The 25,940-nt window shown below is 40.5% G+C and overlaps 1 protein-coding gene and 1 long non-coding RNA gene across 2 annotated transcripts in view; one reads left to right on the top strand and one right to left on the bottom strand.

Annotated features, from left to right (window-relative positions):
* The window catches only part of CSMD1 (CUB and Sushi multiple domains 1), a 2,474,714-nt gene that overhangs the window by 199,815 nt on the left and 2,248,959 nt on the right, over positions 1–25,940 (bottom strand). Inside the window, exons 50-52 of the mRNA XM_019520340.1 lie at positions 19,774–19,962; positions 18,347–18,493; positions 3,948–4,136 (exon numbers count right to left, since the gene is read on the bottom strand). Of these exons, the coding sequence (XP_019375885.1) occupies positions 3,948–4,136; positions 18,347–18,493; positions 19,774–19,962 (525 nt within the window). The remainder of the gene's footprint in view (positions 1–3,947; positions 4,137–18,346; positions 18,494–19,773; positions 19,963–25,940) is intronic.
* Positions 10,035–15,612, top strand: LOC109300017. Its single transcript, XR_002098095.1, has 3 exons — positions 10,035–10,045; positions 12,333–12,338; positions 15,379–15,612. It is a non-coding gene; the product is annotated as an uncharacterized LOC109300017 (long non-coding RNA).

Below are 25,940 nucleotides of genomic sequence, written 5' to 3'. Positions count from 1 at the left end.
TGCTTTTCCAGGCTAAAGAGCCCCATGGCTCTCAGCCTGTTGTCGTAAGGTCTGTTTTCCTCACCTCTGATCATGTGCATGGCTCTTCTCTGGACTCTCTTAAGCTTCTCCACATCCTTTTTGAATTGTGGAGCCCAAAACTGGATGCAGTACTCCAGCTGCGGCCTCACCAAGGCCTCACCAAGGAAAGAATGACATCCCGGGATTTGCTTGAGATGTCCCGGGATTTGCTTGAGTGGTGGTGCTGGGAGGGAGACAAGGGGGGCAACAGCAAATTTAGGAATGGCTGCAGCCCTCCCATAGCTCCCCTCTCAGGGTTGCCACCGCCCACCCCAAGCGCAGCCCAGCTCAGCCCCCCACTGGGAAGAGCCCTGCACCACGTTGGCCCCAGCAGACTTACCTGCTGATGATTCAGTCGAGATCTTGGACCATATCCTTATTTGTTACCTTGTAAAGTGGGTTCCCTTTATGCAAATTTGAGTTATGAACAGTTTTTTTAGGAACATATCTATCTCATAAAGTGAGAGAATCCTGTATGTTAATCTCACAGAGAAGCTTTAGGAGGCCTCTAGGCTCTAGGACAGCTCACTTTTGGACTTTCTCAGGGCCAGGAGCCCCACAGTTTTCAGAGCAGGCAGGCCAGGAATCTATTCAGTATTCATTCAGAATCCTGCCTTGGATTTAGTGAAAGTACATGTGACATAGGGATTCTGCATGAAATATCACTTTGCTGGATAAAATATTTTAAATCATTCTGATTCCACCAAACAGCAAAACAGCAAGAATTTTGTAAGAGCACTGAAGTAGTATTTCAATCAAATATCTGTTGATGAAAAAGACAGCAAACCGGGGGATATGATAACAGTCATCAAATACATGAAGGGTGATTTCAGAAAGGCTGGAAATACACTCTTCTCTGTGGCCACAGGGGATAGTGTTCAAAGCAATAAACTCAGGCTATAGCAAAGAAAATTTAGGTTGGAGATTAAAAGGAACTTTCTGACTATGAGGGTGTTCAAGCACTGCAACAGGCTAGCTAGAGAAACTGCAAAATCTCCATGCTTGGAAATTGTCAAGAGCAAGTTGGACAGATGTTTGTTTGGGATAGTTAAGTAAGCAAGAAGAGGAGGTTGCACTAGATGACCTTGTGAGGTCCAGCCCTACTTTCCTATGATGCAATGCTCATAAAACTGTCTTACTGATGTATTTTACCTTTTTTCCCTTGAAGTATCAACACACACAATAATAATACATATGAATATTTTCTGGACTGGGGAAATATATTATTTAACTCTCCTCATATACCAAAACAGGTGACATATTTTATAAATATTTCACCAGTATTTACTTAGGGTATAGAGAAATCCTAGGAAACCTCAAAAGTGGAAGCTATAAACAAATAAGAAAGTGGATTTATAAATGAAGGTTATAATGGAAGTGCTTCAGAAACTTACTGCCATCATTGTTCATTCCAGCTTTTATTATTTTACATTTGTTGTGACTCATGATTCTCTGTTACTTCATGAGCTGCATAAATAAGCTATGTTATACATGTTCTGTATACATATACATATATGTTTAAGAACTTTGTTCCTGTTACATATATACATACATACACACACACATACATATATATAATTAAAGATGATATAAAATGGCTTAAAAATGAAATCATACACTTCCGGAGGGGGTTGTGGTCTATGTAGCCACTGAAGGATAACTCTTATTTCACATTATGGGCCTTAATGGTGTGTCTGTAGCTATGGCCCCATCTACACGTTATACTTAAGGCATGATTAACCAGTTAATCATGTCTTAAGTGACCACCCATCCAGAAGTTCAACCAATAAATGGTGTGATAAAAAGAGAAATAAGCTACAAGTTATTCCCCAAGTACATGCAATAACTACGTAGCTGCTTCCTATCATGCCATTAGTTAAACATGTGTCCAGGGGCCTCTGTGGCTGGGAGCCCCATCAGCTGATCATACCTCCCAACTTGGGGCGAGGGAGGTGGCTATGTGCACCTCTGAGCCTGGGAGGCTATGTGCACCTCTGGGAGCTCCCAGCTAATGCTGACCACCAGGCATAGGAGCACTTGTCCCCTTGTCTGAGAGCTCCATCAACTGACCGGGATCCCAGCCATGGATCCCAGACACTGTTTTACTTCTAGCAGGTATGTGTGTATGGAGGTTTTACTACAAAAAAAACCAGTATCTCAAACTATGCCTAAGTGTCAAAAACTGCAACTTGATGAAGAAGGCCTTGCATTCAACAGCTTGTTAACTATCTCAACCACACAGTCGGTCCAATAAAAGATACCATCCTAAGAAAACCTTTCCCGATGCATAATTTCTGGACCATCAAAGCTACAACATTACTCTTACATTAACAAAAACTGTAATTACAGGTGCACCATTTAGGCATATAAAATGAAATAGGATTTAAGGATACCCCCACTTCTGTCCTTGTCCAGTGGAGAATAGCTTTGCTCCAGTCTCTCTTTTCTTTCTAAACCCATCTCCTCTTCCTAGTCTCATCCCAAACTCATATACTATCTCCAAAAATCTAATCTCAATCTTCTTGCATATCCAGTCCTAGCCTCCCAGTCCAAACACCCCATATAAGTCCCAGGTATCCCTTCATCCTGGCTCCCAATCTCAGTTTCCCTCTCCAAAGCACCCTTTGTCTTGGAAATCTCATCTGGTTTCAGTCTTCTTCCTACTCTTGGTCACAGTATCTTTCCAGGCTTTTTGACTCACTTCCATTACCCTTCCCCTATGGGCTCCCAATCAGTTACTTTTTTCATCCAGCCTCTGCTTTCTCTTGTATTTTTCCCATTCCTTTTCAATGTGCCAGGTTCCAAATTCTAGTCTAGTCTCTTGACATCCCAAGTCTGTTTCTTGTCACTCTGCATTTGAGTTAGAGCATTAACTCCTCCATGATGCCTATGTGCCAAAAGGGGATATACCAAGGGCACAGGAGAAACTGTCTTGTACTTCTCAGTTCCTGTGCCCAGAATGATGTGCTGGAGCTGGCGTATCTTCAGTGTAGAAGGAATGTTTAGCTGATAGTGGGCACGTCTACATGAGACACTCCTGAACTTGTGTAATTGTATAATTTCACAAGTAGTGTAAGCATCCTGGACATGCCATATATCTAATCCAATCTCATTTGAATTGCTTCTACTTTCTCCTTCAAAGACACTTCACAAAGCCTGTAAACATAAACCCCATCCCCATTCACTACAATCCACCTACAATGGTGTTAACAATATTTACTAAAAACACACGAAAAAGTAATTAAAAAAATCATACAAAAGTCTTGTAACTCAGAAAAACTGCATTTAACATCATTATTCAATCACATAAGAACTCCTCTTCCCCTCTCCTGCATTTGCTTATTTATTAAGTTTTGGCAGCAGGACCCATGTCTTCATACATCTCTGGAAGAAATTTAGGATATTATTGAAGGAGTACATAATAAATATTAATAATCCATCAGAGAGCATGACTAACACCTGAAATCAAAATAACAAAATACTTAAAATAATTAAAATTATTACATTCAAATATCAGTTCTAGACAAAATATTATACAATAATACAAATAGTCAGAACACAATATTCCAAGTGAAAACAATAATTTTATTTTTTTTTGGAATAAAATATTGCACTGAGCTGAGAACTTTCTGGAATTTAGCATTTAAACAAGTATTGAAGACTTATTTTCCATTTGGTATTTAAAAATACTTCATTACACCCTTGATTTTGTAAGTCCTTGGACTTCTCACACTTAGCCATGTGGTAATCATGCATGAATAAACCCATTAGGTTCAATGTGACTGCTGACACACACGTGTAAACAGTAACGAGGCCTTATTTTGTAAAAGGGTTTTGTGGGGTTTTTTTAGATAAATTACGGATTCAACAGTAACACAATATCTTACCTTGGCAGATCGGGGCAGGAGAATCCCATTGGTACATGCCATTTTGACGTCGTCTACATGTTGCATTAGTATGGCCAATCATTCTATATCCAGGTTTGCAATAAAAGTGCACTTTACTTCTATTTGGGCCTCCTGTTTTGTTTACAATCCCACCATTCTTCAAGACAGAGTTTAAGCTGCAATAGGGAGCTATATACCCAAAAATACAATAATAAGGCAATAAGGCATTTAATGCAAGTATAATAATACCACTTATAGCAGTAATAAACCATGTTTATGCAATTTAAAATTCTTTGAAATATCTAAAATTACTGTCAGAACTGTTCATTACAAAACACATATCTTATGTGGAAATAACATGAGGTGGAGGACTGCCATTCATATCTCATTCACTAAGAATGATTTGAGATGATAAATCATAGAAGGGATGTAACTGAGCAATATTGCTGACATACATAGTTGCTTCAGCACTCAGATACCTCACATTTAGTTATCTGTCTCATAGATTAGATTCATTGAAAGATATCAGATATGGTTACTTGAGCTACATATCATGCACACTACATTATTTGCTTTAGTTAATTACTATTTAAGAATTTCCAAGTACTTAAAAGTCTGAATCATGTAATTAAACATTTCCCAAAAGACATGGAAAAAAATCAAGTAAAGTAAAATAAAAATTTGGAATTATCATATATATGGTGTTTTGGATTCCGGTTAATAATCAACATTAATATTTCATTACATTTAAACTAGACACTTTAGAGAAATGTCTTCATACAATGATATTATATATATAAAGAAAATGTTCATATGATCGTAGATGGTTATACTTTCAGAGACTTTAAATATTGGGGAAAAAAACAAAACCTAAACCCTGATATTGTGTGCCTATGAAAATACTGGCTGAATGCATGATCTAGAAGGAAATACAATGCATGCTTTTTTTAATTATGAATCTTAACCTTCAATGCCCTTATTATTCTTGTCCTGGACCTGGAGTAAGTAGAGACTGCCAAAATTGTCAAAATACAACATACTGTGATGTGCTTTAATAAGAAGAATAAAAATCAACTAGACAGAGAATTTCATTTCAGACTGTGACCTAAAGAAAAAAAGAGAACTTACTGTAAGTCTCTAGAAGTCAAAGGGTAATACATTATTAACCTACTTGGCCATTTTGCCTTCTGAAAATAATAATTTAATAAATGTCTTTTGCATATTTTGTTATGGATTCCAGTAACTGTATATGCATGAATGGAAGCCAAATAATTACTGAGACACCTAGGATTTGATTATTCTGAGTATTTCACAGTAGCTGTTTTTTAATATTTAAAACACAGCTGCCATTGATTTCACATATAACTAAGAATGCTTGCCATTTCTGCAAATTTGTTTGCAGAGTATCAAGGCAGATACCCACTTTTCAATATGGCATTTTCTGACTTTCGTGTGAGTGACAATTTTAGCAATATTATTTTAATATTGGGCAGCAAGCCCAAAGAGGAGAATGAGACTATGAGTGGTCCAGTAAAGATTCTGTAACAACAATGGACACTAGAAGAGCCCCATTAGACAGAAAACTGTACTGACTTAGTGACTAGCCTAACCAAACCAGTACAAAAAACCAAGACAAAGAACAGATTGCACATGGACTGGTAAGGTTGGAGATGATGGGAGAGCAGGCCAAACATGGCAGGAATCAAACACAAGGGTCTGCATCTATTAAAACATACTTCTTTGTAGAGTCTAGAATGGAATACAAAATTCTAGTATCCCCATTGCCTTGCGGCCAGTAAATATCTGTGAAACCTACTGGACATGTTAGAGTCCCATACCTGCTCTAGTATGATTGATACTTAAAATGACAGGCTATTGCTACCATCATTAACTCCATGACTTCATGTGGCAGAAGGCTTTGGGGTGGATCAAACTTTCCAGCCTTGCTGCCTGCACCATGTGGGTGTCAGTTTGGTTCTAAATGGTAGAATTTGTTTTATCAGCTTTCATTAAAAAAATTGAAAACCTAAGAAATTAAATGCAAAATAACCATGTTAAAGAAATATTTAACTTTGCATTATCAAACCCTCGGAAGTAAGGAAATACAAGAATTAAATATGCTGGTACAACTTTCATTTGTCTCACTTTTCCATGTGTATGTAATTTAACTACATGATTGCATAGTACATATTCCACTGGATGCCTGATTCATCTATTGCACTAGAGGGGTGGTGTTCCCGTAATGAGCAGGTATTCAATATTTTGTATTATCCTAATTGTTTAAGGTATGCCCCTAAACCTTATTTACTGCACTCTTCAAACACTGCTATAAAGATTGAATAATTAATTTGCTTGTAAGATTTTTTGTGGCATCTGTCTGGTTCCCAAATATTACTTATCTTCACAACATCATTAAAAGGTAAGGAGGTGTTATCATGCACAACGAATAGAGATTAAGGCCAAAAGTGTCTGCTAATTTTGCTGAGACACCCAAGACTTTATTTTTCTGAATGCATTATATTACACAGCATTTTAATTTTTAAGGTGTAGCTGCCATTGACTTTAGATGCAACTAGGAGTGCTTGCCACTTCTGCAAATTTGATTGCAGGGTGTCAGGTCAACTACCCACACTTAAATCTGGCATTTTCTACCTTTTGATTGAGTGACTTTACAATTTTAGCAATATTATTTTAATATAACTTTTCTGTATTTCTGACTTAACATTAAAATACCCACTTGGTTGCAGGCCCAGCTCAGACCCACTTCTACAGACCCTTTTAGATGCCCTGTTACCTCAGGCACACCAAACAGAGTGGCACAAAATTCATAGAAAAAGATGGTATGGCAGCCATAAAAATGTTTTGAGCCTGAGCCTGCAGTCCTCATCCAGCCTAAAGTCCATCTGAAGTCAATGTGAGTTTTGCCTAGGTGAGAACTGTAGATGTACTGTAGTATTAAATATATGCTTTTTAATTAAACAGTTCAAATATTTATTAATTTATTCCACATTTTGTGGGAAGGAGGACAAGCTGGGTCATGTTTTGCAGCTAAATGCCTTAGAATAACAATATAGTTATTCTGACATTGTGATAAAGCTTGCTGAAAGCTATAACTTTTGATGAGTGTTTTTTGCACGTGTGGCCCTGCTGACCCTGATTACTAAGCGGGCTTGGCAGCCAGCGACCTAACTACTAGGGCTGCGCAAAACAGCACTGTTTCATTTCGACTGTTTCAACAGGACAGTGTTTCGTTTTGAGTTTCATTTTGAAGCACTGTTCTGTTTTGTTTTGTCAAAACTGCTTCACTGTTTTGATGCTGTTTTGACGTTTCACCCATAGGTTATAATGGGGAAGCATGAAACTCTATAACTTTGACATTTTTTGGCAGCTTTGGAATTAAAACAGCAGGGATGCAGTGCCTGGTGGCAGCGGCTTGCCCCAGCCAGGAACATTAATCCCCTGAAAATTCTCCATTTGGCTCTGAAGTTCCCTCACTACAGGGATCACCTGGCTAAGGAGGGCATTGCCAGTGCTGAGGGTCTCAGTGGCCTCAAGGAAGGGCTTGAGGACCACCAGGATCTGGGAGATGGTATCCCACTGGGAGATGGTACCAACTCTGTTAAGGGGGCCGCAGACCCCAATCTCCCCGACCAATGCCATGTCATGGATGGCCTTCTGTAGCTCCACCAGCCTCTCGAGCATCAGGTATGTGGAGGTCCACTGAGTCTCCACATCCTGCATGATTTTTTGCTGCAGGATGCTCAGCTCTGCCTGTTTGTTCCGCAGCATCTTGCAAGTTGGCATCACGGACCGCCTTGACCATATTGGCCCCAATGTCGGTGACCATGAATCTGCGGGTGAGCTCACCCTGCCCAATGAGCCACTCCTGCACCAAGTGGTTCATAGTCTCCATGATCTCTGTTGCCATGCGGGACTCATCCATCAGCTCGGATTGAAGGAGAGCCCACCAACAGCCTGACTGGTTGCACCAGTGCCCTGTGAGGGAGAGGCAGGCACAATCTCCACCCCAGTTGCTCCAGAGGTCCAAGGCGAAGTGTAAGGCCACCTGCAGAACTGCCTTATGCAGCTCCTCCCTCAAGTACTCTCTGGTTCTTAGGTCTTGCCAGAATCTCTGTTCCTGGCTCCTAGTTCCTAATTTCTAGTCTAGTATTTTGTCTCCTTAGCCCCATCTTTTATCCATGTTTCGTTCTTCGATTCTAGTTCCTGGTATTGACCACCACCAGCTCCTTGCTCATGACTCTAGCTAAGCTTCCTATTTCCTGGCTGCTGGCTCAGGGCTCCAATATAGACCTCAGCTTTTAGCTGTTGCCCAGGTGGCTTCTGGTCCCAGTCTAGATTCTATCTCTGGCTTCTGAATTTGTCTAATCCTAATCCCCTAGTTTATGATTCTCTAGTGCCAAGACCCAACTGCCAACATCCAGGTTATACCCCTGTATCTACTCTATACAACTTAGTAATCATTAAAAATGAGATGTTTCTATTAAACCAACTCCCATAATGGTTGGAGTGCAGAATATTCAATATCTTGCAAGATCAGGCACTAATACAGCAAGTAAGGAAGCAAGTACAAAGCCATAATTTAAAAATGTCTAAAAGTCTGAGGGTGAACAAATGCCATAGGAAATGTCAGTCTCAAAAGCTGCAACCACTATCAACTGAGCTCTATTTCTCTGCTTCATTGGGAATCTGGATAGAATGCTTATAATGTATTCCAGACTCGCACCTAGGACTACAGAGATAAAATACTTTCCCCCTTCCCATCTGGCTTCTGAGAGAGGATCTGCACTGTTACTATGAGAGGATTAGCAGATATTGGTGCAGTGGTTCAGGAGTGTTTTTCTCTAGGAACAACAAACCTTCAATCCATAAAAATGATGAAGTTCAAGCTGGCCATTCCACTGACCTGAACTCGTGTTACATTTATAGATTTAATTCACTTTTCTGAGTGACATATCAGCAAAGTTCTTTCAAGGCCTCCTAAGTATTAATGTTTTCTGCAAGGTAACACATTTGTACAGCTTCAGCTCACTTATATTTACAATGTCCACTTGTCATTTGTGACTAAAGACCAACCAGGGTAATGACTGCTTGGCTAAATCACACTTCAATGCTATAAGACACATCACCAGTCAACTGACATGTGAACAGCAGTGGCACGGATATAGACAAAACACACTCTCTTGCTGAAGCATGTAAAACATTTAGGCTGAGATTTTCAATGCTGTCTAAAGGGTTCTGGATGTCCAATTCTCAATTAAAATGAATTGAAAATAGATGTCCAAATCCCTCAGGAGCATTGTAAATCTCAGTCTTGAGTTAATAATATGACAATAACTTGCACAAAGAACTTACTCCAAAAAGGGAGACATTTTTCTAATAGTTTCTTGATCAATTTAATATTAGTTCAATAACTGATGCCAAGAAGAGGCTTATAATTAATGATTTCTCCCTCATTCCACGTTCCAAATTTTAAATGAAAAACCTGTGGCCTTTACTTAATATATTTATCCTTAAAACACCACTGTGAGGTAGGGAAGTGATGATATCCCCATTTTTTAGGGGAAATTAGACACAATTAGACAGGGCCAGTCCACATTTTTCGGGGCCCTCTGCAAGCTATAGTTTTGGGGCCCCCTGATCCATCAAAAAATCAAAATTGCTGTTAATTGTGGTATAAACTTACTGAAATAAAGTAGTCAGATCCAGGCTGCACACACATGAGCTGCGCTGCAGGGGGCATGGGGTGGGGGCACCATGTGTTGGGGATGCCTGGGTTCCCCTCCTGGGGCCAGGGCCAGGGCCAGAGCAAGAGTGGGAGCAGAACTGCGAATTCCTGCCCCCTCAGCCAGGAAGGGACTCCTTGCCTCCATCAAGCCCTTTAAACATGGCACAGTGACGGGGGATGAACGAGGCACAGCCGCTTGGCTGTGCGGCCCACCGGATAGGATCGGCCAGCCCTGCAGGAAGATTGAAGGCAGGTCCATGCTGCCTCAGTATTACACTAGGGACTGTCATGCTAAACATGTGGTGCTTGATCCACACACACTGGCTAAATCCAGACAGTCAAGGATCTCAAGGTGGAGTTGACCCTATCTACACATGTTTCCCTAAACTGCAAAAATTGGACCATTAATGAACAGAACTCATGTTCAGGCTTTCAGTGGCCAAGGTAGGCAGATGCCTGCACTGGCCAGGGCCAGAAGGCACGAGGTGCTCCTGCATGTTTCCCAGTTCTGCCAAGCAGTGAATGACCCAGCCCCAACCCCTCGCTAGCCCTCTACCTCTCAGCTGTGTGGGGGTTGACAGGGGTGGGAAACAACCCCCCCCACATCTCCCCATCAGGGTCTGCACAGCAGGTTGGGGGGAACCCCTAAGGAGGGGGAGCTTTCACCCTGCATAGCACAGCTTTGCTGGGCAGCAAATGTACCAGTCCCACTCCTTTACCAGCCCCCCAAAACTCATACCTGAGAGTCAGGGGGCTGGTGAGGGGGTCGGTTGGGGCATTTGTTGCCCAGCAGAGCCAGGCTATACAAGGGAAAGGTTCTTGGGGACCTCCCCTGCACCCACTGTGCACACCCTCACTGGGGCGATGGGGTGTCTGAAAGGTGAAGGGGTGGTGAAGGTGCAGGGTTGTGGTGTTTGCTGTCCTGTACAGCCAGGCTACCCTGTGGAAATCCCCCACCTTGGGGGCTTTCTCCTCCTGCTGTACAGGCCCCAGCTGGGAAGGAGCAAGGGCTGGGGTGGGGGTCCATTCCCCACCTTGCCTGTCCCCCATGTGTTGCTGGTCAGACTGGGGAGCAGAGGCTTTGCTGCTTCAGTTTTGTGACAGTTACAAGGGCAGGGCTGCCTGGTTTGGCTGGAGCAGAGGAGCTGGAGTGGAGGTGACCCTGCCCACCTGTGAGGAAGGTTAGCAGGGCACACAATGCATCCGGAGATGCTGAGGGACTGGGACCTAACTTTTGTTGAGGGGGATCCAGAACAGAAGTTCAATAGACAAGTCTAACCTAAAGTGATTCAATCTGCTATTACATTCATCCAGGTCTAACTTAAACTTAATTCCACCTTTTTGAAACTGATCAATGTATACTGAACTTCTCTTCTGTTAAAGATTTAGATTGGTTTCCAATCATTTATACCAGTTTATGTGTAATTTCTGTCCCTAGCTATTATGTTCCAAAAGGGAAATAGTGTAGCCAGTTTAGTGCAGTGCTGTGTAGGCACCAATAATCCCTTTCTCATCAGTGACTGCATCAGTTTCAGGAGGTAAAGCATGTGGAGTAGGGGAGTATTCCTCTATACCATGGCACCCACTTTGTCCAAGGCACATGGGGAATTTGTGGTGGGGCAGGGGGAATTTAAAACAGCTTTCCTAACAGGTCAGATACTGCCTAGCAAGTGGGAAATCCAAAGCTTCTAATAGAAAAACAGAATTCAGAAATTATAAAGGGAAGAAAAAGAATACAACATTAAGGCTCTATTACTACCTTTTAGGCTTGCCAAATCATTTCACATTTACCATGTAAACAGACTAAAAAGAGCAGAATATAATTTCAAAGACCTATACCCTTTTTAGGAGTATCACTGTGAATATTAAGGTTTTCAAAAAATAAGATATCTAGCTGAATAACATGTCATTTATGCTATAGATTTTCTTACTTATGATGCAACATTTATAAATTATTCCATTTATGCTATACTCCAAACTCCTGTGCAAATCCCTGCTCAGTGATTTTTCTTGCTGTACTCTGTAAAGCAAGTCACCACACATTGAAATCCGTAAATTTAAGACAGACAATTATAAACAGTTCAGAAAACCTGCTCACATGATTCACATTGCACCTCTGACATGCTACGAGAGATATGAAAATTTTATGATATGAAGGCAAAGCAATCAATAGCTGATTATTGTTTTTAAAATGAAAGGGAAAGGGAATAATGGCTGTTTCCTGGATCCAGAGAAGGTTAAAAAAACAAGAGAACATAAATAATTCAACTAAATGAAGTAAGAGAGTAGATTTGAAGACTTGAAACACTTGTATAATAGAATAGGGTTGAAACCATAGCTTCTGATCAGCTTTGATGCTTAATTTTTGTTATCCCATTTCTGTTCTATCAGCAACCAAATACAAGTTTGGTGACATGACCAAAAACAAGGCACTACTAAACCATGTCTTCTACCTCTCTGCCAAACTAATAAAAATGTATTAGCTGAAAACAACTACAGAAATGCAAAAGGCATATTGTCAGTTTTTAAACTAGCTAGCTAAATCTTAGATCCTATTCCACCTCTAAGACATTTAAGTGGTATTTAGGTGGCCTTCTGGCATCTAAGGATGCCAACAAGTGTTTACTGTACCAGTCTAGAGTTAGGTGTCTTACTTTAAGCTGCATGGGTACTTGTCCACGTAATCAGCGTTTACCCCCTAAAAATGCTCCTGGTTTAATTTTTCTTACTTAGTTTACAACAACTAATTAAGTAACATGGATGTGATTTAATACACAATGGCTTATTATGCTATAACTAGTAAAATGCTCTAGGGGGCACATCAGAACAATTTTACCCTCCTTCCCTTTCAGTACTACTTTATTGCCAGGTGGTATATTAGGACAAGATTTAATATTTTGGTTGGTTTATTTTCTTGGGTCATGCCAGATTTCTTTTTTGGAGGGAATTGTTGGCGGTGTTGCTTGTTGGTGGTTTTGTTTGAGAGACACGTATTTTGAGGAGGGGGTTGAATTCAATAAGCAGTGCTGCCCGTCTCCCCTGCAAAGACTCCTATGCCTGCCATTGAAACTGAGCTACTGGGTCAAAAAGACTACACAATTTACAGGGCCGGAAGAAAGCATACATGGAACCTGATTCTCCTGCTCACAGCAGAGTGCATTTTCTAGGAAGAAAAGAAGGACTCCTAATTTGGGCCTCTGTTCACAGTCTTGTTTATGCATTTAATCTAGTGACTGATGAATGCATTGTAAATAGGAAGCATAACAAAAGGCCCCATCTCTCCTTTCTAGGGAATGCCTTCTTCACTGGGCTACAACATCAGGGTCCATAGAATCACAGAAATCATGGAAAATTTGGGTTGGAAGGGACCTCAGAGGGTCATCTAGTCCAACCCCCTGCTCAAATCTGGACTCTCCCCAACTGGATCGTTCCAGCCAGGATTTTGTTGAGTCAGGCCATGAACACCTCAAGGGATGGAGATGCCACCACCTCTCTAGGTAAACTGCTTCAGTGTTTCACCACTCACTGTCCTAGTGAGAAAGTTTTCCCTAATATCCAACCTAAACCTCCCTTGCTGCAACATGTCCAACTGTCATTGTTTTTTTTTCTCCTTATTCCATGCAGCTGAGTTGCCCCTTCTCCCTGTGCCTAGCACTTCATCTTGGCTTCCTGTAGGAAACTCCCTGGTCAATGTTTACATACTCTGGAAGAGCATAAAGTCTCTTATTGAGGGGATTTGAGAGCTATCCACCTCTCCAGGCAGAAAAGGATTGATTTTTTGGTAAGAGATGCACAGCAGCCAAGCAGTCAAATAGACTTAGATGTCTACTAGGCACAATAAGATCTGTGCCTAAGTACTAATATAGGCCCCCATTAAATTATATAGTATGTAACATTATATACTTATATAGGCCCCCAATTAACAGAGTGCCTCCTAAACATTAAAAAGCAGACTCTCTCCCCTTCAACATGCAAGCAAAACAGCTTAATTATTTGATGGGTGGTTTATGTTGGCTTGCTTATTTAAGCGTAACAGCTGCTGCTGGATTTGCAGAAGGGCTCAGGATCCCTGTAAAGGCAGAGAGGGAAAGTTTGCAGAAAGTTGTTGTTTGCAAGAGCACATGCATGTTTTTGATGGGCTCCTGAGGCAGGAGAGGGGAGGGAACCCAGCCCAAGGGACTCAGCCAGGTTCAGAGATGGGACGGAGCTCTGGGACCACAGAGCTCAGGGAGGAACCACCTTGCAGCCTGCCTGTAAAGTGAACATACCCTTAATGACAGGGAGAAGATAACCTGGTATCCTTTTTCCCTCTGTGAGGCAGGGGGACCTGTATGAAGGGAAAAGAGTGGTAAAGTAGACTTGTCTAGGAGGGCAGGGTGTTGATCTGGGAGAGTTAACTGAGAACCAGCCTGGGGCCAGGTGGGTGATAAACCTAGGGTTGTTTCTGTTGTCAGCACAAGGGGCCATGTCTGGGAACTGGAGAAAGGTGCTTTTGGGGAGAGGGGACAGTGTGTGTTTCTTTGCAAATACCACAGACAGCTGGAGTAGAGGAGAGCTTCCCTTCCCCATGTGGTCTCTAGCAGAGAACTGGACTTTCTGAAGCAGCAGCACCAGCCATGGTTATTGTGTTGCCAGTGTGAAGGAGAGCCATTATCTTGTTAACCCTGTGTGCTCTTGCTCACTGGAGTCTCAAGGTTTTAGCTGGGGAGTTGTACTAAGGGTGTGTTTGATTCAATATATATAAAGTGTTTTAGTTCATTGATACCTGCCTTCAACAATTAGAGTATTGATATCCTGTTCTGCCATTAACTTTATTCATAGACTGCTTTGTAAATAATAAACTGTGTAAATAGTTGACTGTATGTACTCCAGTACATGGGGAAACCACAAGAAAGCACTCCATGGAGAGGTGGCCCCAGCCTAAGGGCCTGGGAGGTCGACCAAAGCTATTTGACACCCAAGGACCCTGAACCTGGATGTGGCTATGGGTAGCACCATGGCTGGGGTTACATAAGTGCTTGTGTGAGTGTAAATTATTGAGAGAAAACACAGTCAAAGAAATAGGTTTTGCATTTAATTTTGAAAGTGATTGCATGCTCATTTTTATGTCTTCGAGAGATAAATTCCATAATCTGGGCCCAGGAAGTGCAGTTTCCCACTTACATATTTTCCTTATTTGTTTACTGTCTCATTGTTTGGGTGGAATCAAGCTGTGGTGAGAGGCTGGAGTTATGCATATGATAAAAAGGATTAAAACTACTTTGGGGCACCATACCTGTCCCTGATTCTCCCTGACAACTTTATTGGATTTACAATCATATTTTCTTTTTTGTTAAACATATTTTTCTTTTCTTTACTGCTGTGTGAAAGACTCACAAAAGCAACAGGGAGAAACTGACTGCCCATAAAAAAGTAAAAATAATAGAATCTTTGTCAAATTAATAGACTAAACAATCTTGACCAAATATTTTTGGTTTTTTTGTTCCACAAACATCTTGGGTAATATTTTAACAGTGGTATTTACAGAATCCTAAACAGAACTGTGAATGTTCAATTGATGGTTCCCCTTTGAGTTGTACTCCCACACAGCACAGCTAACAAAAGTTCATTCGAGTTTAAAAAACAAATGTTCTTTTTATGTCTGTCAGTCAAGGGAAAAATTGTAGATTAAGGCCACAACTCAAGATTGTACTTTTGAAAGAGTTACCCAGATACCACATGACAAATTGCTGCAGTACAAAAAGAAAATCACCAGAAATTGCACACCATTAGTTATGACATACCTTTCCTCCCTGGAACGTATACAGAAAATCATCAAACAATTGCTATCCATACTAGAAGAAGACCCAATTCTTAAAGAGATCTTCCCAGAACCACCAATCCTAGCATTTAAACAAGCACCAGAGTTCACCAATCTCATCACCAGATGCAAATGACCTGTGGCCCAAAACAAATCAAATGGATCCACTCCATGCCAGGACAAGAAATATAAAACCTGCCAACATATCTCCACCATTCCCGAAATTACTACACCCTATAACAGAGCCATCAGCATACCTGGATTTTACACCTGCACTTCCAGAAATGTAATATATCTTATCCAGTGCACTACATGCCCTGATGGAAATTATGTAGGAGAAACCAAGCAACAACTTTTCACAAACCTGCATTTTGCATATTGGCTTCTATTCTACCCAGAAGAACATAGAACAACAGCGGGCTTTCCCTGTACCTGAAGAATGCTGTTTGTGCTGGAAAGTTTGCAAAGAACACTTTTTTCCAACTATTTAGTTGGTCTAATAAAAGCCATCACATATACCCAGAGAACCTTGTCTGCCTAGATAACTTTCAAGTAATTTTTTACTTTAACTGCTGATGAATGGAAATAAATGAATAGTTTATTTACTGAAGGAAACATTTAAACATTCTGTTAAAGCATCTGTCACTGTTTTAGAACAGAGAATGTGCTTCTGCAAACTAAATCCAATTTTGACCAAGCTACAATTTACCAAACTTCATGAATGGACATGGTTTGAGGAGTAGGGAAGGGAGGTGGGCAAGCAGTAATTCGTTGCTATAAGTCCACCATTATGAGGAAGTTTGCTGGCTCAGTCACAGCTGCCTTGGCATCAATAGACTTTTGGAGATACTGTATTTTTCCCTGTTAGTCCTCATTCATGCTGATTGCCTTCATTACAACTCATATAAAACATACAGAAATAAGGAGAAATGCAGGCTTCTGAGCTGGATGCTAGTGAAAAAGGAGATATAACAATTGTCTGTTCCAAAAAAATGGTCATCAGGATTAGATGTCTCTCTCTAGTTCCCAAATTCTAGTGCTAAGTGGTGGCTTGTGCCCATAATAAATGTCGCAAATGGTAGAGTTCAGACAGGCAACTAGGTAATCAACATTCTCAATCCAAAAACTAATATTGTGCACATTCAACGATACCTCAAATAATGTATCATTTCTCAAATAAAAGGAAACAGCTTAACAACTTGAAGCTCTATAGCATTCCCTAATAAAGAAATATTTCCTAAAAGATCCTAAAGGACTCCCATGATCCCAACCCAACATTGTTCCCTTGCTCCTTCTAAAATAAGCAAGCACTCTACTCAAGTTCATCCCTACCTTCTTCTGCCCCATTGCACTAGTTAACAGGCTCCCCCTCTATCTGCTTGTACGACTCTAACCCATCCATCAGGGTACAGGGCCCTCTTTCTTGTAGCAACCCCCTCGAGAGGGTTACAAGTCACTGTCTTTAAAAAAACAGATAGGAAATCTCATCACTTTTTGCAGAACACCTTGCTCCTACTGCTTCTGAGATGGGGAAACAATCGCTTTGTGCAAAAGCTGTCCCTGCACTCACATTCCTTAGGGAAAAACCTTTATTTCCAAATAAAGTTTCAAATAAAACCTGCAAACATGCTTTGATTTCAGGCTTCCCCTTTCCTTTCAACAGAGGGAGGGGCTCTCTGTGGGGTTAGAGGATGCCATTAGTGACACAATGCAGAAGAGCTCATTGAAACTACCTCTCTGCACACCCAAATAAGTTGGCCCTCATTATAGTAGTTTCTTCTGTAGTGAAAATATTAAAGTGATTTTTGTCAGCCATTAAAAATCACACAAGACCAAATCCTTAACTCTTTTAATAGTCACCCAAAGTCTAAATACAGCAGAAACAATAACAGACTCATTTGTAGGCTAATAAGTGATCCCAATGGTAAGCTTCTACAGGAGAGAGCAAGCACATGCATGTTTGTGTAAAAATATGTTTACCACAAACAGGAATAAGGTACATAGGTTCATATAGAGAAAAATACTGCTTTTACAGTCAGGGTGCCACTACTGGCAGAAGGAATACTGTGTCTGTAATACTAAAGTATGAAGTTTTTCTTGAGATCTAATTTAAATCTATTTTACTCCAATTTGAAGCCACTGTTTTACATCGAGCCCTCTGAAGCAAGGAAGAAAAGTTGTTCTCCTGATTCTTTCTGGCAGCCTTTCATAGGAACTGGCGGATATAGTTCAGTAATCATACAGACTTTCCAGGGCGTAAAAATTATTTCTCTCCTAACATCACCACTTATCTTCTCAGGGCACAGCCTGGACAGGCACTCAACAAAGGATTTGCCCTACAGGTTAGATATTTATATAACCAAAATTCTGTAAAGGAAAACAGCAAGACCACACATCTACTACTAATTTCAAATCTGATGGTTCATCTCAAAGGTGACCTGACAATAAAACACTTACTGAAGCTGAAGTCTTTCTCCTCACCCTGCCATGCTGCAATATATTTTAATCAAAGCACAGTACTGCTGAGAATTTATTCAACTGTTAATGCTGCTAATGTTATAACTTAATAGTCCAAGTATCTCACATCATTGTGAATCAGAATCTTTTAATTTCCAGTGAGGTTTTAAATGCAGCATAGCCAGAAACTAGGAGACTAGGATTTTTCTTTTCTTGCTTTCTCCATCTACAAAATTAGAATAATTACTAATTTGGAATCCTCAGATGAAAGTCCTACATAGTAATATTTACTACAGTTTTCAAAGAAGCAGTCATTACAATACAGGTCTTAATTTGTTGCTGACTATGATACATAAATGTAAAGCACAATTGAATATATATAAGTGAGTTACTAACCTGAGTAACGTATTTTAAAACCCTTCTTATTGGTTGCATGGTCAGTTGACCAGCGGAGATACAGCTGATTTGTTTTGCTTGTGAAGTTCAGTTGCCCTGTATGATTTCCACTTAAAGCAACCAGCAAAGGACTTTGCCCAGAAGAACCTTTAAAAATAGGTAAAGTGAAAAGTAAAATGTAATATGAGATGAGAAAAGTCAAATAAAAGTCGCTATTCTACACTGCAATGAGAGAGTAGTAGGAGTACTAAAGGGTTTAATTTGGAGAAGCTTGAGGGAAACTGTATTGAGCCTGGACACAGAATAGTGCAGAGTGAGGGCTAATCTTAACTTCCCCACACTAATTATTTCTTTGACCTGTAAAAAGAGACTGAAAAGGAGGAAACAGCTAATGAACTGAATATGCTATAGGGAAACTAGACATTTCAAAGAATTCAGGATTTTATTTTTTTTTTAATACAGGGGTGTAAATTACTAAAGCATATTTTACAATGAATTTAGATATTACAATTTCTGTTGATTAGCAAACTGTTTGTAATAAGACTTCAGCACATGTGGCAGTGACTACTATCCTTCTTGGTGTCATGGTAACATGATGAAAACACACCCAAAGTGTACATTAATCAGCTTTACTACACAGTCTGTTATATCTTCTTGGTTAATGAGGGGAGACATGATAACATAAAAGTGTGTTACAAAATGGTTAGGGATGAATTATTCTCATTAGTCAATGACAAAAGGACAAGTAATAGTAAGCTAAAAACATAGTGGAAAAATAGTTTAAGAACAGTTAATGAAATAAACTAATCTGAGAGGTTGTCAGACGGCAGTGAGATTTTGAACATTACGTTTGGCTCATTTCTATATTAATTATTTGTGTTTAGATAGATAACTAAATTTTTGTACCACCAGGTTCAAACCACCATGTAGTTTAAGAACACACTGTGAATGGAACAAGTGAAATCATATTTACTAGATATGTGCAAGATTAAATATAACACTCATTCAAATGGAGGGAGTGGATTAGAGATTCCTTCAATACCAAATATTTCTATGAGTTTAAGAGATGGTATTTCAACCCAAAAGAATTTCCTTCCTAGAAACAGTACTATTCAAAATAAGAAGCATGGGGGAAGGGTAATTTCTGCTTGCTGAAACTCATGTGCAGCCCCAGGAAAGTATTTTTTAGGACTCTTACAAGAAATTTCTTCCTAGTAACTAAAAAATTGATCAGATGCTCTTTCAAGAATTCTGTTATCCAAAAGAACATTGGCCACCAGAGTTTAGACTTCAAGCAGAATAATGAAAATACTGGACCCACTCTGATGATTCCAAACACATCATTATTTGATGGCACCAATACTTTGGAAATCAAATTTGTGTCATGTCTTCATTTGTTGTTCATGGTCAGATAGTTAACTTCTTACCATCAAATATTTCCAGCTCATCAAACTGTTTTTCACTCTGAAACATTTCTACAAAGATAGAGATGTTATATCCTGGTTCAATTTTAATAGTCCAAGAGCAGGTCTGAGAATTAGGGTAGTTGCCTGGGTAACCTGGACTGAGGATCACTCCTGATGATTCCATACGGTTTTCATTTGCTGGGCATTGTGCTAAAATATATATTTAACAAGAAAAAAAAAAATAAACAGGTTATAAGAAAATGTATTTTATACTATTTTTCAAATGAATAAGTAGGGTTTTCAGAATCAGTTTGCAAGTCAGACCCCTTTAAATCATATCGTATTGATGCACTTAACCTGTTGATCCTTCAACTCAAAGTAGTGATTGGTAAAACTGCACTTAACTTAAAGGGAACAAGTCAGTGCTAGAAACCAGTACTTAGGTTCATAAAACAAGATAACGATAATATATAAAACATAGATGTTAAAACAGTTCATACTCCAAAGAGTTTAAAGCCAAGAGCACTGTATATGCCCAAGGGCTGTTATGATCAAGTTTAATGATGTCTAAGTTTAATTTTATGGTTAAGCTCTTCTACCTGTGAACTGGACCAGTCCTTTCCAATTATGTTCTAAGAATCAATTATTGAGGGTTTTTGAACCAGCAAAGTCATTGGTTAATGCATATAAACTAGCAAATCTAGCAACTTGTGGGAACTCAGTATTATTAACAAGAAGTGAAATTTCCAGGATTTAAAGGATTCCTTTTTAATTCAACAGTAGTTTTATTCAACCAAGTCAGATCACAGCATGTTTCCCCTTGTTACTTTAATTTTAAATTGATGTCAAACAAATTTTCACATTGTAGACACTAATATTTATTTTCTTTTGTGTCTGATCAAGAACTAAGTTGTTTTTTTAGATGTCTTTAAAATATTTATGTTCAAAATGTTTTTCATTCAAATGTTCTCTTGTTGGTTACTGTTTTTGTTTAATCATCTACCTATCATTGAAGAGTGACCTCTTTATGGCTGCTGGCTCTTGTATGCTGATTTTTCCCCAGTACTGCACAATGCCTGATGTGCATTTTAATAATGTTGCATGTTAGATTTAGAAATATACCTTGAAAAGGATTGACAAACATGCCGGGAATCTGTCTGGCATATTCCCCAAATGCTGGCATAAATTAAAGGATATGGAAATTATGAATAATAAAACAACCAAAAAAGTGAGAGAGAGAAAAAAAATGCAGCATGGGTGAATAAAATGATGTCTATTCAAAGTACAAAAACTAAAATCAGGACCACCCTAGTGAGTTTTCACATTCTCAGTTATTTCCTCATATCCTCAAAGGTGTTAGGATTTCACCCTTACTCTTCTACTCAAAGATTGCTCTAAGCACTAAATGTACTAACGAGAAAATAAATTGTGTTTTATGAGATGTGTCCAGCCTACTCCCTCTGCTCTATCAAACCAGGTAGTTTTCAGAAAAAAGTAAGTCCTCCTTCAGTAGTTTAAAAAGCCAAAAAATAAATATATAAAGAAATAAAAGATTTCCATCCGATATTAGTCCACAAAGTTATAGGGTTTTTGGATATATAGCCCTTTCCTTTTCTAAATATTATGTTCATACACCCTCAGGATTTGAGACTGTGATATAAATCTCTGAGAGTTTGACATAACTCTAACACTCTTCCAACCTACCCACTCAAGACACTGCCTTCCAGTTTTCAGTAAACAGAATAGGAATGTGTATGCACTTGGGTGGGACAGTATGGGTTCATTCTGCATGCCTTTTCATTTCAATATTTCTCTCCTTTTCTCTTCTCCTAAAATATTGAAAATGTGAGTATAGTATAGTGAACTCTGTAAAATAAGAATTGAAAATGTAGTTTCAGGCTTAGAAATTAATTGTCTGTCTTTTGAAGACTTACAAACAAAAATTAGCAGAAGACATAAAAATGTAGGGAAAAAATAATAAAAATTGTCCTTGCTGGTCTATCTCCAGGAGGTGCAGAAGGATGACTTATGTATTGCATTTTTTACACTAAAGTCAGGGTGATATTGCACAAGGCTTGACTGTTTATACTTCCATGTAAGAAATAAATAATTTAAAATCTATTTTGATAAAGGAACCAAAAAACACCTGAAGTATCTTACCAGTAAATCTCCTACTTGTAGTCTCTTCTTCTTTCATTCTACAATAGTAGATTGAAGGGCATTATGATATCTGATATAGACTTCTGTTGCAAAGATTACTTCTGAACTCCCACATAAGTCACATAAACTTCCAGAGCCACAGAGAAAGAAAGCAGCACAGAAGACAGTACCAAATCACCAAGAAAGGAAGACAGTGAAATGTGGGGTGGAGAAGAAGAGTCCATGGCAAACAGATTTATTGATAAATGGTTTCCTTATGTATCACTTCTTTCTCTCATACTGCAACTGTAGATTAAGGAACAGAAAGTAGCTGCATGAAACAGTATCCCTAGGAGGCAAGGATACTTTACTAGCATGACCCTGCTGCAACCAGAGAAGGAATCCTGAGGGTCCTAACCAATAATCTTGTAAAGTAGTAAGGAAAAAAAAACCATGCTGCTATCTTGCCCAGCTTGGAATTAATTCTTCAGACCACATTACCATCAAGCTAAAATTTCTCTAGTCTAATGGCATCCAAAAAGCTTCAAGTAAGCTTCACGCTGTCACACCTGGATGATGTAAGAATACAGCCTCGTACACATTCTGTTTGTCCTGTTGTCAGTCATGGGTGAGTGGTGCCTCCCAAGTCTGGGGGAGCACCAGATCACTGACTGGGAGTGGGGAGGGTGTCCCCCAGTGGCCAATCACCAAGGCTCAAATCACCAGTGGCAAAACTGGAAGTGCATTTCTGCCAGCACTTCTGATTTAGTGGCTGGCATTTCCAGGGGGTGCAGGGCCAATCTCAGAGTTATGTTGATAGTCTAAAGTTCTGGGAATAGAAAAGACAGCTTTAGAAGGTACTTAACATCTAAGAAATGCACACCCTTGGCTGGTTGGTGTCAAATTTCGAAGAAAAATGGGGTCACGTAGGCAGAATTTGGCCAATAGGATCCAGAGAAAACAAAAAATCCAACTTTCTAAGAAAAACTGAGGAGAGAAGGCAAGAAAACGTCTTCATCCTTGTCAAATCACTAAAAGAAGGAAAGGTATCTTAAAGGAAAGAAGAATGCATTTTAAAGATCTAACCTTCTGGATGAGGGTATCATCTTAAGGAACAATTATGGTATAATTCAAAAGAAAAACTTAAACACTGAGAAACAAGCAAGATAGGGCAGCATTGCTACTGATACTATGCCAGCTTATAAAAACCTTCCAAATACAAAAGGGAAAAGAGATAGAAATCTTTCTACTCCTGGTCAAAAAGTTTCTTCTTGTGAAACATTTCCTTTAAAAAGCAGCTTTCTTCAAATGAGATAAAAATGGTTATAGAGCACAGGGTCTTAAGGGAGTCAGTCTGGGATCACAGAAAGTATCTATGGAGTGCACACTTATTAGTTTTGTCAAATCTAAAAAAACGCCAAAGTCACTGAGGATCCAGTAAAGTCATGTCAGACTTCTACATTTTGTCCTTCTGCAGCATCTCAGGTACCTGAAGGACAGGGTACTTGGTTTCTCACTCTTGGATCCCCATTCTTTGCAAAAATATTGACAAGGAGCTCCAAGGTTTTGGGGTCTGAGAACAGAACCAGTGATAACAGCAGGAAACAATCAAGATAACCCAATCTAAGATGGCCTCAAAGACTGAAGAATTGAGGCTCCAGTATTCCAGAACAGGTTGTAACTGTTTTAAAAAACATTATCAGAGTCTTTCAGATATCAGGCTCTTGAGAGGAAAGTGTAATTCTGTGTACGTTCTCAGAAATATCAAGAGATTCACTAAAAATACACTCCTAACAGTTGGAAAAAAATCACTACTGTTTGATTATTGAGGGGCGCATCTACACAAGATGCTAACAGTACAGTAACCTAACAATCTATAGTATGATATGCAAAAAGTATGTCTCTCTAATTTTAACAACTATACTATTACGTAAATTAGGTATACAGTTTCACATGGTTTTTTTGTATTTGGATTCTGAAAAATAGGCCAATGTATCTATTCTGTGTTGCTTATTGCATTTAACAACTTAAAACCTACTTGTGCCCTGTTGCTTCATGTGTGAAAATTAGAGAAAAGGGTACATGGAGTAGTTCACCCACTGCCTTCTGTGGGGCTCCTGTACAACATTGGTCAGGACCTGCAGTATTGTCCAGAAGACAAGGAGATGTCCCTAAATGAACTCCTAAGTCATAAAATGCTGCAAAGGTGGCAGAAGAAAGGATGGTTGTACTTTCCCTTCTTCTTGATCAGTTCTGCAACTTTGAAGTCCAATACAGTAAATGAATTGGAAGTTATTTGTGGTCTAGGACTTTTGTCCTCATCAGTCTGCTAGATTGAGAATCTGGCCAAGGAATCTGAGGACAATTATTGAAACCACCTCAGTCTACATGATGCCAATAATTCCCAACTTATTCAGGTTACCAAATTCTCCCATCAGCACAATGCCCAGGGCTTGGCTGAGATACTTACTGCACATAAATCTTGCTAGGCACTGGCCAGTACATGACCATTAGGGCTGTGTGAGTCTTTGGATCCTGTTTTGGATCTGGACCCGCTTCAGATGCTTCGGCATCCGAAACGGCACTTCCAGATCAAAGTGGGATCCCAGTAATGGTGTCCAGAGCAGGTCAGGTGATCCCCCTAGTGAGGGAACTGGAGACCCAAATGGAGAAGTTCCAGGGGATCATTGTTCCTGGCTGGGGCAGGCTGTTGTCACCGTCACCAGATGTGGAGGCACTGGTGAGGCAGCTGAAGGAGAGCATCAGGAGATAACTGGATCCCTTGCGGTCTAGTACAGTCCACATGATGACAGGCATGTGTGACTTGAGGGTGAACAGGAGCATGTTCACTGGCAGCCCCAAAACCCTTGATCACTAGACACAGGTGCGGGTGAACAAAGTCAGGGAGGCCGAAGTGCAGAGGTGAGGGGATGTTGAAAAGGATGATTCAATTTCCCATGCCAGTACTTCCACCACCAGCACTGGCACCAGCACCAACACCAACACCAGCACCAGCCAGTCTCCTACATGCCAGCCACTGCCAATGTGGGCCATGGGCATGACTTCAATGCTGGGGTCCAAATGCACCAGACCCCAACCTCGGGCAGGTAGCGCCGAGGCTTTGGTGGCTACCTATCTTGCTGAGGATGTGGAGCCACTGGACTGCGACCCTTTGGTCTACTGGGCAAGCCACAGGCAGATGTGGCAGGATCTGGCCACAGATGCCCAGCAACACCTGTCCTGTCCACCGACCAGTGTTCCAAGCGAGAGGGTATTCAGCATTGCTGGAGATGTTGTGACACCCCACTGCACTTGCTTGGATCCTACATTGGTGGAGTAGTTGGTGTTCCTAAAAGTGAACCTCCCGCTGCTGGGGCTCCCCAAGCTCCACCTGCAGACAGACTGAGTGCACCCTCCTCACTCCATCTGCACCAATTTCCTGGTTTGAGGTTTTGAAAAGCCAAGTAATGTCTCGCTTTCAGGTGGAGGGGGCACTAACTGCATCACCAGCCAGCAGGGGAAGAACATGTCCCTGCTGAGCTCATTCCCCTGCCAGGATGAACTTGGAGGTATGGGATTTGGCTATGGGGAAGGAGGAGGCCCCAGGTCCTGGGCATGACCACTAAAACTGCACCCTGCCAGGGTAGGGAGGCCTGGTGGGACTGCTGGTGGAGTGGCAGCCCTGTAAATGCCAGGACCAATGATCCTCTGGTGAAAGGTGGGTAGGAGGTGCCATAACCTCCAGTTAATGCACGCACACACAAAGTCCTGGCTGGGGAATGCCCAGACGTGTCACATCTTTGACAGGCCTGATGCTTGTTGGTTGCAGTGCAGTTGTAAGGCTCCCAGTGAGTTCAGTTTAGCTGCCCGGGATGCCAGCTTTAGGGTTGAAAACCACTTTGTCAGGCTGAGGAAGTACCTGCAGTTGGTCCTGGATGGAAGGAATAGTAAAGAAGACAGAGGTGGGCCTGGCCCACCACGCAGGCAAGAAAGCCAGTCAGTGAAAATGGAAATGGAGGTATCAGGGGGGAGGGACAGGCTGCGATGGG

This window comes from Gavialis gangeticus, unplaced genomic scaffold (genome assembly GCF_001723915.1).
Source record: "Gavialis gangeticus isolate Ggan-Ray unplaced genomic scaffold, GavGan_comp1, whole genome shotgun sequence".
NCBI lineage: Eukaryota > Metazoa > Chordata > Crocodylia > Gavialidae > Gavialis > Gavialis gangeticus.
The sequence above is the reverse complement of the archived record's forward strand: the minus strand, read 5'-3'. Positions and strand labels throughout refer to the sequence as shown.